The sequence below is a fragment of the Parasteatoda tepidariorum genome, chromosome 4, assembly GCF_043381705.1.
Source record: "Parasteatoda tepidariorum isolate YZ-2023 chromosome 4, CAS_Ptep_4.0, whole genome shotgun sequence".
NCBI lineage: Eukaryota > Metazoa > Arthropoda > Arachnida > Araneae > Theridiidae > Parasteatoda > Parasteatoda tepidariorum.
The window spans coordinates 36973174-36988430 of record NC_092207.1 but is presented as its reverse complement, the minus strand read 5'-3'; the positions used below and the strand labels follow the sequence as shown (position 1 = coordinate 36988430).

The 15257-nt window shown below is 27.2% G+C and overlaps 1 protein-coding gene across 1 annotated transcript; it reads right to left on the bottom strand.

Moving 5' to 3' along the window:
• Positions 1-6369: 6369 nt before the first annotated feature.
• Positions 6370-15252, bottom strand: LOC107453253 (out at first). The gene is made up of 4 exons (XM_016070010.4): positions 14878-15252; positions 11051-11185; positions 8738-8921; positions 6370-7643 (listed from the first exon to the last, which is right to left on the bottom strand). The coding sequence occupies exons 1-4, from the start codon at positions 15097-15099 to the stop codon at positions 7369-7371; spliced, it is 816 nt and encodes a 271-aa protein (XP_015925496.1). The 5' UTR covers positions 15100-15252; the 3' UTR covers positions 6370-7368.
• Positions 15253-15257: the final 5 nt, after the last annotated feature.

Below are 15257 nucleotides of genomic sequence, written 5' to 3'. Positions count from 1 at the left end.
TTTCTTGTATTGAATTAAATACAAAATAATATTTCTAAAAGTGAAATTTTGTTTACCATGATCAGGAATAAATCTAGAAAACATTATACCATCTAGATTTAGAAGGCGTAATGTCTTTGATATTTTAATCTAGTACTAGTTTCAAACACCTGATGTAATTTTATACGCAAACTTCATATTAAATTTTCCACACAATTATTGGCAATATCTCAAAATGAAGAGTAGGTAAGGAGGGGGAGATTAGTTGAGCCAATACCCACACTGGTCAGTGAATTAAAAAGCTTACATTAATATTTTCTTGGATCTCTTTTCGCACAAAAAAATTTGTGAGGGCATCAATTCTACAATTTTTTGGAGTTTATTTGTGTCCAGAGAAAACCATGACTTCAATTAGATGGAAAAGAAAATTGCGTTCAGATATGCCTCTCAAATATTTTTATTAGGTTAATATCCAGATTTTGCTGCAGCCAATGAAAGTGGTGGAAGTCAGAGTGATGTTTATTAAACCAATTTTGTATGCTTCTAGCATGAAGGTTATCTTCAGACGTCCCTGAAGGTTATCTTCAGATAAAAAAATGCAACATTCTAGGAAGAATTTCTTTGCCAATGTTTCCAGGGGTTGTTTGGCTTTTTGTTTACCTTTGAGAAACACCCACTGTCACACCAGCAAAACAAGTTCACATCACGACACTTTCATCAGACCGTTGCACTGTGCAAACAAGGCAAGAGAAAATTTTTAATTCATCAGTCAGTGTGTGTATATCTCTTAAAATCGGTGAAGAAGAAATGCTAAAAAAATTTTAGGCAAAAATTTTTAAATAACAAAACAATTTTTTTTTTTTAAATTTTGTCTATACTTATTTATTCATTTTTAAAGTAACTATTTAAATTGCAAATAAAAGTGTAGCATCAAATGCAAAAGAATTAAACTTATCTTTTAAGTATTTTTAAAAAGATATAATGAATCATTACAAAAAAAAAAAAAAAACATTTAAAGTATTTAAAAGAAATTATTTTTTGACTGTAAAATATGTCAAAAGACAAACTCCAAACAAATATTTATATTTTTCATATGACTGCAAGGAAAGATATGAAAATGTAACTCTTTACATAAAAGATGTAATTGAATGCTACAAATATTTCGAAAAATATCATCATTATGATCAATTATGATAAATATTACTTGTCTAAAAAATTTATGAGCTGAATATGTAGGACTATTAACCAAAGAATAATATTCATAGATTAAAGACAATCATCTTTAAAATAATAAATTCATATGAAATTGGAGCATATTATTCACAAACAGGATAACGAAAATTAAAAAAATAGAATACAAAAAATAGTAAAAGTTTTTACTAACTAAACACCATATTTCTCAAAAATGTTAATAGTTTTTGAAATTGGATCTAATTTAACCCTATGGTCTGAACTATTCAAAATATGAACTGCATTTGAAAAGTCACAGAAACTTTTATTATCACGCTTAACGAATTGTAAAACTAAAAAGAATAAAATATATTATAAATGAAGTAGCAAACCTAATCATGTTTGTATATGTTTATCGGAGAGCATATAAAAAATTTTCTAATAAATTTATGCTATTTTTTAACATGTGTGGTTGTTTATGATATTAAGTTTCCACTTTAATACTTAAAAATGTAGCAGCTTAAATAAGACAGAAAGAGGTGCATATAAAATTAAAAAGTACCAATATACATAAATATGTATGTGTATATATATATATATATTTCCATCAGTATATCCAGAATTGAAATAGCAGGACAGTTTAATACTACTAAAATCTAAGTTTTAAAAAAATGTATTATTGTGTATTAATTTAGAAGAGTTAAGAAATTATTGTATGATAAAGAGCATAACAAGTCCAAAACACCTTTTTCACAACTACTGATATGTGAATTCGAAATAGAAAATTTCCAAGGTTACAAACTTAAACCTTGCTTTGAAAACATCACTTATTTGGTATAATTAGCCATTAAAAACAATACTAATCATAGGGTTTTGCAATAACAAAAAAAATTACATTTAAAACAAAAAACTTACACTTATATCAAGATTTTAAAGTAAGTTTTTCATTAAAGTTGCAATAATTTTCACTGATATTGACAAATTATGTTGCTGTAATTACACAATGCTTGGAATTATATGTGTTGATTACCAAGCAATTAGGAGCAGTGAGGGGATAAAGTAGATATTTGTGACTTAATAAAATCTCCTTTGATTCTTATGCACAATAGGTTAAAACACACATAACAACACAATCAACAGCATGTACTACTAATAGCAGTTTTGATCACTAAGTTATCAGATACAAACACAAGATAAATTTACATAATATTCATCCATAGATCGTCAAATTGTTACAATAAAAAAAATAACAATAATTCTGGTATGAAATTATCTGACAAAATAAATTATTATATCCGATTTAAAATTGTGACCCCATAGAAATTATCTAAGTATCCTGACATAAGATAAATTTACAGAATATTTATCCATAGATCGTCAATTTGTTGCAACAAAAAACATGCAATAAAGAGTTGCATTTTATTTAATACTTTTCTTAAGATATATTAAACCAAAATTAATTTTTTAACTTTTTATTGTTTATATTTTCATTTATGAAGAATTCAAGGGAAAAATGACATGAGTCAAATTTTTCGACAAATCAAGTACTTTAATATTTATTAAGATTTACTGCAGGTTAAAATTTAAAAAAACTTTTCAAAGCTTTTTCAAAAAAAAAAAAAAAAATTTAGGTTTGTGTAATATTTTTGATCATTACAGTTAAATTTTTACAATAAAAAATATAACATGTTGAACCTAAAACAAAATATTAGTTAAAATTTGCTCAGTAGGTTAACTTTCCACAGTACTCTTTTTTAAATGAATAAAAATATTTCATCAGAGCCAATAGCCATTCAGAGCCATCGATTCTAATAATAGATATAATACATAGTGTTATCCAAAGGGTAGCATCAAATTATTCAAGTTACAACGCCATGTTGTAATTTGGAAAACTATTTTTCTTACTTAAAAAAAAGAAGAAAAAACTAAAGTATATTACAAAATACAATTACAAAAAAATTATATTCATGCAAAAATACATCATGTATTGCTAAGTAATTTGAATTATCACTCTCTACAAAAAAAAAGAATGTAAAAATTCGCCCAAAGAAAATTAAAAGAATAAAATATTTCATTTATATAAATGAGATACTAAAAAAAACCAGTTTTTTATAATATATATATTTGAGAGTTTTGGATTCACTGATTAAATAAGTGTTTAAATTTTATAACTCTAACAAAACATTTATAAATAAAAAGTAGAAATTATTATAATTCTAAAGAAAGAAACTATTTAAAGAAAAAAAAACCTTTAAAATAAAAATACAAAAAAAATTAAGTATTTTTTTCCGTTATTTAAAAAATAAATGCATATCAAAAGTTATAACAATAATATAAATACAAAAGAATCTTTCCAAAGGTGGTACTCATCTAGCTTAGCACTATTATAAAACAATATAAAAGCAAGATTATTTACAACTTTCAAATGTTCAAAATAATAACAACTGTGACCTATTGCAATTCCTTCCTTGGCTATTGGCTTCAACAATTATATTAAAAGTATTATAAAAAATTATGCATAACTTGTATCTTAATTCTTCAAAATGCAATAAAGTATCATAAATAAAATATAAATATGGATAAGATGATCTATAGGGATCAAATATTCAATAAATAAACGTAAAAAAGAGAGAATATTTCTTTTTATATTATCTCATTAATCATTTTTTGAAACCAAACAATTTCACATTAAGATAAATAAATATAAAAAATGCTTTTAATTTTTAAAGCTTTTTTTCCCCCTTTTCTTTTTCCTTTGAAACTCAGATGAATTAGTAGAGGTAAAAATAGGACATGTGCTTTTGATTCCCAATTTAGCATAGCCTATTTCATAAAATCTACCAATCCAAACGTTAAGTCCTAAACTGTCATAACACCAAATATGACTATATCTTCTGTCACATCCTTATCTAATCTTAACTGATAATTTTTTTTTACACTAACTAAAATAACAAAAAAGAAATTTACAAAACTACTACAACAATAAATACAATGATTTATAAATAATCATCTAAAAATTACATAGGCTTTTGTACATAACAAACTTCCAACAAACATTCAAGTCTTGTGGAAGAATTCTTTGAGTGCTACAAACTTAACTTTTCGGTTCACCGGTACATACAATATGCTACAGGATATTTTTACAAAAGAAACATTTACATACAATATGCAGATTAGTTATTGACTGAAAGAAATATGCATTGTTTTGCATATCAAACAGATTTTTCAGCAAACAAAAGCTGAATACTTCTCCCAAAGAAGCTTGAGTTACTTTTTTCATAATCCAACCAAAAAATGCGTCAAAAATATTTTTTGTTAAGAACAGCCTATGCTATTAAAGTAGAAAATGTTGAGCACTGTATAAGTTTGCTTCAATAGAGAACACAAGACTGATTTGCTATCGCAGAAGAATAAAAACTTATTCACACTGACTTCAATCATCATATACTAGCATATCAAAGGCACAAGGCAAAATCAAAATCTTTCTTGAAATATGCCTTTCTTATTTTAAAAACTGATATTCTATAGAATGAGAATTATCTGATCCTCTTTAATATGCAAGATAAAAAAAAAGATAACCAAGTTATAAAATTTTAAAAAAATGAAATGATAGATATGTTGCTAAACGAAATAAGATAACTCAGTAAATTGCTATAAGTAAAAATATGAAATAAGATATCTTAAATTAAGATATATAAACAAAATGTATAAAACAAAGCAAGTTAGTTAAATTTTGTCGCTTCTACAGGCAACACAAACAAATTAAATTTTCTATTTATCATGCAATTTTTTTCATTATTCACTTTTTTTTTCCGGTGTCACATACAAGCAACGTTACTATCCACATTAAAGTTCTCAGTTTCACCCCATATTCTTTCCTTTTTAATCCTAAAACATAAAACAATTTTAAATGGAAAAAAATTAACATCATTAGCACCATTTATGATTAAATAGCAATTTTAGTTTCTCATTAAAATTCATTATAACCCGATTAAAACATACGGTTATTATTTTGAGAATTATGATTTTGGCAAGTTTCTGGAAAAAATAGAACTTACAAATTTATATATTTTGGCACCAGCACTTATAACTTTTTGTTTTACTTATAATTTCTCAGGAGAAAATTTTATCGGTAAATCTTGTTCAGTATTAAAAAAAAACAAAAACATATACACACCTTAATTCTTTTTAAGAAAAGGATACAGCACATTTTTTAGAGATAATTACATTAAAAATTGATTTCAAATTTTATATTTCCAAATTAAAGTTGTATTCATGTTTGTAATTAAAAAACTGGAAGACTAACGGATTAATGAAACTAAATTAGTATGAAAAATTACTTTTATAAACTTAAATTACGCATAATGATTAAAGAAAGCATGAATAAGTTATTACAAGTAAATAATTAGCTATTTTCCATGATTTTACAAAATCTTGTCATTAGACTTCCTAAAAAAATTTGTAATTATAAAATGTATATGTCATATAAACATTGCATATCAGCTAGTATGGCATCATCATCAATGACAAATTTCATTCACTACACTCACATATCATGCCTCCTTTTTACATCTGATTTAACATTTTTACACATCTGATTTAAGAGGGGGGAGGAGAGAATGTTAACATGATTGTAACCAGGAGTCTACAAAAGTTTAGCATATCTAAATACTAGCATATTATGTAATGGGAAGTAGGAGAGCTACATTTTGCTTTATAAAATTACAAATTATTTCTATATGATCAAAATAAATATAATTTTTTTTATTTAATATTAACTAAAAATAAATAAATTGGTGGAATGTATGTTCGCTTTTAAATGTTTCTAGTTTGATGGACTTCCTAAAACCAATTACAACTTTTGATGTGAAATTAAAAATAATCTAGAAATTACTCGAGTTTTCTATTCTAGCTTTATAACTCAATTATGGCCTGAGATTAACCCAACTGTGGGAACTTACATTAAGTCATATGTTTGTGCAATATAACTATTCTATATTGCAACATTTTTCAATTCAGAATAGCATTTTTAATAACATCATTTTTGCCAGTATTCTTCATCAAATATTTTCCTTGCTTGTACAATTACTTGCAAAACAATCAGTCGCAGTCTATTTATTCCTAGATTTGTAGAAATAACTTTTTACTTTGTAAAATTCATTTTTTCATTTTTTAAAAAAATAATCAAAAATCTGGTGCAAACAATTATGTCATTAAATTAAATGACAGAAGCAGATTTTTAATAAATAATGTTCTGGAGAATGTCTAACAAAATTTAAAAACAGTAAATATTTTGGCTCTAACAGTGATATTTTAGAGGCAATGACAACAAGGTGACAGGGATTTGTAGACTCCTGATAATAACTGAGGAAATTCAGGGATTTTCCATCGTTAAAAAAAATGTAAAGTTAAAAAGATCTTTTTTATAATTTAAAAGGCAAGACCATATTTGTTAGCATACTACCTATATAGTTTAAGAATTATTACATAGTTGTAGTTAAAGAATGTAAGTTGATAGATGTAATCCTTAGTTCTTTTAAATCAATACAGATAAAACATAAAATTATCAAAAGCTTTTATACATTTTTTAATAGCATTATCAAATTTTGAAGATGGCACGAGGAAGAAATTTTTTGATTTTAGTTAAAGTTTCAATATATGAATATTTAGTTAGTTGATAATGCAGCTGCCAACATTTCAAAACTAAAGAGACTTATAGATGTAGGCAAAAATTAATAGTATTTCTTTTCAGGGGAAGTTTTAAGAAAAAAAGTTTTTTTCACATACAAATATTTCATTTATTTAAAAAAAAAAAAAATTAAGAGACTTATGCTGTTTTTAAAAATTTGGGAAACTTTTGTACATTATAAAGAGTTGGCAGCTATACAAATACAATATTTGAAATATTTTAAAACTTATTTTTGCCTAATACAACATTAAATAAATAAACAAAATTTATTGGTTGTTTATTATTTTTTTAAATAACCCCTTCTTCATTAATAATACCTATACTTCACAGATTCCAGTTAGTCTTGTTCAGATGAATAGATAATACATAAGCATCAAACTCAGAGAATCAATCAGAATCTCACATGATGAAATGGATTTACTATAAACTACAAATTTTAATGGCAGCTCTGCATATCTTAGCTGAGTTCAGACAAACAAGCAAAACATTAATGATGAATTAGTCAAGTCTATATATTTAGTAGCTCAACATTACTCATCCCATAAACACTGTTGTTTCTGTTGTACAAAAAACTCAAATGAGCGGCATTTACGGCAAGTTTTGATCCCACACCTATAACTAATGGCTTTACCAGAGGAATCTTTCCCACGACAGTACTTTAGGCCACATGGATACCAACCGACACATATTTCTAGCCGGCACTGGCAGGGTTGCCACAGGTTGGTGTTTTCATTGCAACGGACGGGCTTAGGAGGTGGTGAACGTTTTACGGCAGAAGTCAAGGTGACAATGTCTCTACTCAAAGCTATAACACAAACAAACATATATGTAACACACAAATATAAAAGAAAATAAGCGAATGGGCTACACAGTGGTAAATCTCATATTCAGAATCTTCGGACTTTGGCAAGTCCGAAAAAATAGTTCTTTCTGGATAATGGATCATTAAGAAAAACTAGTATCAAAACATACAATATGCAATAAAAAATAGACTATAATTAAAGCCAGTTTCATACAACGTTTTCTTACAGGCTGAATGACCTTTATTAAACTAAAGACTGTTTAGCATCTATACTTATAAAGTCATGTTGTCATTCCTTACTTGTAGTACGAAAATACTTAACTCAAACAGTTGACTTTTTTTTTTTTTTTGAAAATATACATATTTAGCGTCCTTAAATAATAGTGTTGTGAGCATATAATAGCTATATTTTTTATTAAACTTTCAGCAGAATGGTAACAAAAAATGTTTAGCATTGTAAAATAATAGTTCCTGGTGCATTTATTGTGCTATTATTATAAAATTTTCTGCAGAATGGTAAAACTTTTGTTCAGGTGATAATATTTGATATGCCAATTTCCTTACTTAAAAAATGCCAATTTTGTATTAAAAATTGACTTTAAGTTTGTATTTGCAATAATTGATTCTGTTTTCAGCATGTGACGAAAGTTGCACCACATGAATAAAAATGCGCCAAAAGTGGTTGGTGAGAAACAAATCATCAAACATCAGGTGCTAACATGTAGCTAAACAGTTCCATAAACTGTTTTAGCTCCCCACAATTTTAAAAAGAATTTTTATTTTTTTCAGTTTACTACATTTCTTTCTTTCCCCCCTGAGGCATTAAATAAGAACCCTGGATTAAAAATACTAAACAAAGGTAGCAACAATTTATACAATACAATTATAATGTTGATTTAATTTATCAGAAACAAATGATGCTAAAACTATATCTAGAAAAAATTAATAACTAAACCTAGAACAAAAAAGAAAGAAAAAAAAAGACTGGGGATGTTAATAATTACAGAATTGACACTGTTTTAAAATAAAAATTATGAAATTATAACGTAATACTTATTTAAGTAGATAAACTCACAAAGAAAAAAAACTTTTTCTACCTTTAGGACTTGCCCAGGCTCTTAAATCTATTTCTCTGGCAAAAGCAGAATTCGAAGCTTCATCACAAATATTTGGAAGATGTGGGGAAATGACGGAAGACTTCTCAAGTTCCACGCTCAAATCCATTTCCAGATTTTCTTTACCTCTGTCTTCTTCTGGTTGCCTTACTGCTCCAGGATTACGCTATAAAAAAGATAATAAATTAAACTTTTCCTTTTTAATAGATTAAACGAAGAACTGATGTTCGATACTCAGTGATGGCATGAAGCTCACCCAGTTTTAAATCTATTGGGAATAACTTGTCTCAGAAAAAAAAGTTGCTTGGGCTCAAAGTCAACCACATTTCTAAAGTCTAGTCATGTTGAAGTTTGGAGCCTTAACCTCAATCAACCATATGGCCGACAATGGACTGTGGCAGGGGTGTTTTTTTCCCCTCTTATGAAACAAATATAATAAACAGAACTATACCAAGACATAAGTGAAAAATGCACTCTCTTGTATATTACAGAGAGATATAAAAAGCAAACTGCTTTTCTATTTATTTACTTTTATCACTACCTCAGGATTGTGTCATAATTACAAGCTACAAATAAAAGTACCTCTTACAGTAATAATTCACTACTCAGATTCCCTAGTGGCCAAAGAAAAAATCAATACAACATTTTCTAAAATTACAGGACATGCTCTAGAACATTATCTACAGACTAGACAACTTTTAAAAAAGGCAAACTAAGACTGAACATTAATTTATTCTACTTATATCAGAATTACTTTGCTTAGAACAGAAAGTTTTTACAGTTTCCAGTATAATTTTATAAATACTGAACAGTAATAAGGCAAAATTAACTGTTGCTATAGACCACAGGGTGACTAAACATAAAAAAAGCGATTAGGAAATTGTCTGCCAGTCACCAATATCATAATTCTTTGATTCCTCAAATATATTTTTTAAAAATCGAAGCTTGTATTATTACAACATGAGGTGTACTGAACACGCAAAAATCAGAAATATCAGGACAAACAGCTAAAGATAAGAACAAAATATTTTTTATCAGGAATATAAGGATAGCTACAAATCCTGTAACCAGGCAGTTGATTGCAGAAAGAAGAAATTATCTGAATTTTTTTTCTTCTCAATATGTTGATTTCTTTAGCACTTAATTTTTTGATTTTGTCTTGAGACCAATCTCAAGACAAAATCAAAAAAACAAAAGCCTTAAAACTCAGCCTGAAACCCTAAGAAAAGGGTTGGCAGATCTGCTTAACTTAAAACAAATGTTTTCCAAAATATTCTATAACCAGACATGTGATTGCAAAAAGAAAAAATAATATAAATTTTTTTTTCTTCTCAATTTATAGATTTTTTTAGAACTTTATTTTTTGATTCTGTACTGAGATAGGACACAAAAGCCTGAGACTCAACAATAGAGGAAAAATTGGCAGGTCTGCCTCAACTTATATTATATATATATACATACAGCAGAATACAGACAAGCGGTATAAAAGGTAAAGAGAGATAAGCGAAGAAATTAAGAAAATTATTAAGTTTTATTAACTGTGCATAAGCTGCAAGCATAAAAAAAAATTTAAATTAGTCCAAGATTTATAAATTGCTAAACTTGTATCAAAAAATATCATACGTGTCGCTCTGCAGGCAGCGGGAGAGCAACTGTGGAAGAAAAAAATTCAGAATTTCCATGTCATAATATCAAATTAAAAATAAGTTCAGTCTTACTGTAGGCAAGTAAAAAAAAAAAAAAGAGGACAAATATATCACATTGATTAAATTATACTTCTGTTACAAATCAGAATTTACAACTAAATTGCTACACATTAAAATATAAGTTTTACAAAAATGTAAAAAAAAACACAATTTTTTCTAGCAAACAATCTTTTAAATGTTTGCCATATCAAAATAAATTTTTAGATTATCAATTTTAGACTTATGTGTCACACTTAGTATTTCCTTAATTCCAGCAGAAGTTAGTAATGAATTTTTTCTTTTTTCAGTCTCAAATTCTCTAAGTTTATCCAAAACTGCATTTTTCTCTAGCAATTTTACATAAAATAAAAAAAAAAGTCTTTATTGCGCATGAATGAGAAATTAGATAGAAAAAACAGAGGGTGCTGATAAGAGCGGAATAAATGTTCGATAAACGAGATTTTGTGACCGAGAAAATTTCGAAGGAATATGAAGTATTGACTTGCACAAGTCATCGAATTAATGGTTTTGAGATTCGCAGAGAACCATGAATTTGCGGAAAAATCATATGCCTGAGTAACTTTTACATACAAAATATTGATTGAATTACCTGTCTAAGTTTAGACATGGCATCTGCAGAAATAAAATCATTCTTGGTCAACTGTGTCACAAAACATAGAACTTGGTATTGACTCTGGCCCCTCTCCTCCTCTCCTAAAACTAGAATCCGGAAGATTTGTACTTCCTAAAAAAAAATAGTTTTATTCAATTAGAAATTTATTAACTAAAAGAATAAACTAAAGAATGGATTACTTAAAGAACTCTTAATAATTTCTTGAACATAAATAGTAGAATGCAAACAAAACTGAGACAAAAATCTCTTCTTTTTTTTCTCGAATAAATCAAGTTTTAGAATCATTAACATTTCTAAAAGAGTCATATTAAAATTATTTAAAATTTAACTGTAAAGGTTGGCCACTGTTTCACAAATGGTGAAACAAAAGTCCAATTTATTATTCCATTATTCATTTCCATAAAAAGTTCATTACTATTACAAAGATGAACTCAGACAGTTTAACAAATTATAATAGTGCACAACAAAACAACCATTTGAATTTTTTTTAAGAAACATTAAAATGGAAGGTTGAGAAAAACATCTTGTAATAGTTATTTATTTTACATAAATTTTTGTGTTTAAAATTTTAACTTGGGGCTAAATGTATAGAATATTCTAATTATTAAAACTGTACTTATGTAAAACTAAATAATTTCAAATATTTTCTATTCCACAATGCAATAAAGAATAACTTGAGATTCTCTCGTTTCAGGTTTTCTTATAAACCAATTTTATAAAAATCATAGGTCAATACAAATTTTTTTATTAAGCAAGGATGTCTATTATATAAGATTAGATAGATCAATATCATATGGCACCCCAATATGGATAAATAAAAAGAATATTTTGTAAGAAAGGAAGAATTGAACTTGTTTGCAGATTAATAACATCATCCAAAAAGGATAGGATATATTTTGTGCTATGTAGACTAAAGCAAAAAAATGTGAATAAAGCACTAATGAAAACACAGAAATAGACACATTTCATTTTTGAATTGATAAACAAGAGCCTTCAACCTTCCTCGGTGTTTAAACACCAAATGATCGAAGAGAAGTAAAGAAAGAAAAATGTGCAAAGTGATTTAACTAATGAGGACAGAGAGACAAGTTTAAACAAGATAATGAAAAAAGGGGATAAAAGAAAGAAGTGTGAGGGAATTTGTAGTGTAGGATAACCACAAACGTTAGGAAACTAGAAAGATCATTAACTAAATCATTAGAATTTTCCAAAATATGGAATGACTCCCAAAAATCAAGTTCAGTATATGAAGAGCAGTGTTGAATGATTTTAAATGAAAACTGAAACCAGAAATTAGAATTTGAACTATGTAGAACGGTGGAAAAATCGGTCAATTTCCTGATTTTTGGACGTATCTTTAGTGAACATTAAGTTGAACAAGTAGTTTAAATAGTTATCTTCCCAATAAAGAGCTCTTTCACATGAAAGCTATGGCTGTAGATTGTGATCTTCCTTCTAATATTATTGATTCCATCGACAGAAAATTAATCTCGCCATTCAACAAACTCTCTAGTTCTACCTTTAACAATTTCAGGGGTGATTGTGAGCCCAAGTGAAAATTCCGGAAAATTTCTTGATTAAAAAAAAAAAAAAACAGTTTAAATTGAAAAAAAATTTAACAAGTTTTTTTTCTTCCTTTTTCTCAATATTTCTTAGTTTACTTAAAATTTTACACATTCCTATACCATTTACACATACCTATGATGACCTGGAGAAGTAATTAAAATGTACAAATATGTCTTTCTTTCTTGAGTTTATGATTATAACAACTATTAACTGATAAAAAATGAATATTAATCATGAATATAAGCTTATAAAGTATCTTTCTGGGTCTCCCTTACAAACAAATAAAATAAACCCTTGAAAATTTTATTTCCGGAAACTTCTGTGATCAATGATTTTTTGAAACATCTGGAACTTTGATCTCCGGAAACTTCCGGATCACTGTTAGCGAAAATTCTGGATATCCGGATTTTTTCCGGAGCACAATCAGCCCTGCAATTTGATTGTTTTACCTTATCTGAAAATCAATTCCCAAACTGCTTAAGATGTTAAATAAATATGTATTAAAAAAAAAAATTTCCCTGTAAATAAACTAAATTTCACCAACCTTAAAGATCCTATTGCTGACATTAATAGCTCTGATATTTATCAAATTTCATGTCAATGTGGTCTTACTTATATTGTACAAACTAAACATGCCCATAAGGTCATAAACCTGAACAAGAAAGATACGTCCAAAATCAGGACTAACAGATTTTCCATTGCTCTGTATAGTAGAAATTCTAATCACAGGTTTCAGTTTTCTTCTACTAAAATCATTCAACACTGCTCATCTACCGAACTTGATTTTTGGGAATTATTCCATATTTTGAAAAATTCTAATAATTTAGTTAATAATTTTTATAATATCCCACCAAATATATTATTCCATATATTTTTTTAAATTGTTCCTCTGTCCCTATTGATTAAACCACCTTGCATGTGTTTGTCTCTTTACTTCTCTACCATCATTTGGTGTTTGGCACACTGAGGAAGGTTTTTGTTTATAGAACCGAAACTATAGTATGTCTATTTCTGTACTTAGCTTTATTCATGTTTTTCTTTTCTCTTTGCTACAAAAAACAAAATTATTTATATTTTATATACTAAAAGAAATTAACAGTTAGTTTGCTTTTTTTTCCTAGTTAGCTATGTGATTGAAAGTTTGCTGTTACATAACAACATTTTCTAATGGTTTAAGAGTAGCAATTTTTTACTGCAATAATTTAGGATGACAATTTCTAATTTTAGAGCAGTTAGACATAGCTAAATGCATGTTTTAAAGTCCCCAAAGCAAAATGAAAGTAGTCCTCTGTCGGAAAAATTTTGCATTTTCATATTTAGAAAAATTTTTGAAAAGCCTTTACTCAAAATTGAAGTTTTTACAGATAGGTAGATTAATGCACCTAGTGATCTGTTGGACCAGGCTCAATTATTTTAATGCTACTGAACTTTTTTGTTTAATAGCTTTAACAAAACAAATTATTTGAAAATACAAAATAATTCAAATACTACAAATCATTTGAAAGAATCACATAGTGCAGTTAAAGCCAACCCTTTTTTATTTCAACAAATTATATTTTAACATTGCTTTAATTTTCAGAAGTGTACTTGGAATTTTAACTGTATCTTGTTTCGATAAGAACAGATCAATATATTGAGAGGATTTTACAAGGTAAGATTTCTGAACTGGTAAACACTAACAGCTTATAAATTAATAATATGATAATGAGAGAAATAATTATAATCTTTTGGGAAACTCAGATCATGGGGTATGTTGATCTACTAAAAACTGGGATATATTGGACCATCAAAATAATTCAAAGAAACGTTATTCTAAGCATTATTCTAGTTATTTTATACAGTTATACACTTAAAACTCTCTCAATTAAAAGTCTAAATAATAATTATTTAAACTTTTTTATATTATGTTCGAAGTAGAAAAGTCTTGCAAATACTACAGAAGAATAATCCAAATTATATCAGGTCGATAGATGACGTAACCATAACAACTATAAATGTTTCTTTTTATTACTTCAAATAAAAAGAAAAGAGTTGTAACCATAAATGACTTAACCTAAGCCATTATAAAAGTTTGTTTACATTATTTCGAATAAAAAGAGAAGAGATATAAAATGGGAAATTAGTAAATATCAAATCTAAGACCTAGAGAAAAAAATTTAAATGAGTTACTAAATTCTAAATGTCTCAAACTAGCTTTTATGGCGTAACAAATAAACTTGAGGAAAATTTTATTTTACCGATTTAAAATCTACAAATTGTGTTATCAATGTCCCCTCTGGACGTTGGAATTCTAAAGTTATTGTGTCATCAGTTATATTTGAAGTAATTGATTCTTGAACAATGTCACCACCTTGATTTTTTACATTAATAACAAGTTGGCATTCACTAAACGTCAAACTGCCGAAATTATAAAATACGATAAATATGACGACGATGTCAATACTATAATGAAACATCATTGTATGATAATTATGGAAGGTAATAGGTTCTAAATATATGCACAGAGTAAAGCTTATGAAGTTTCATATTTTGCATTTGGGACGCATTTATTATTCAAAATTGAAATCAGCAAAGATGCTAGTTAGCATCCACAGCTGATTATTAATCAACCAACAGC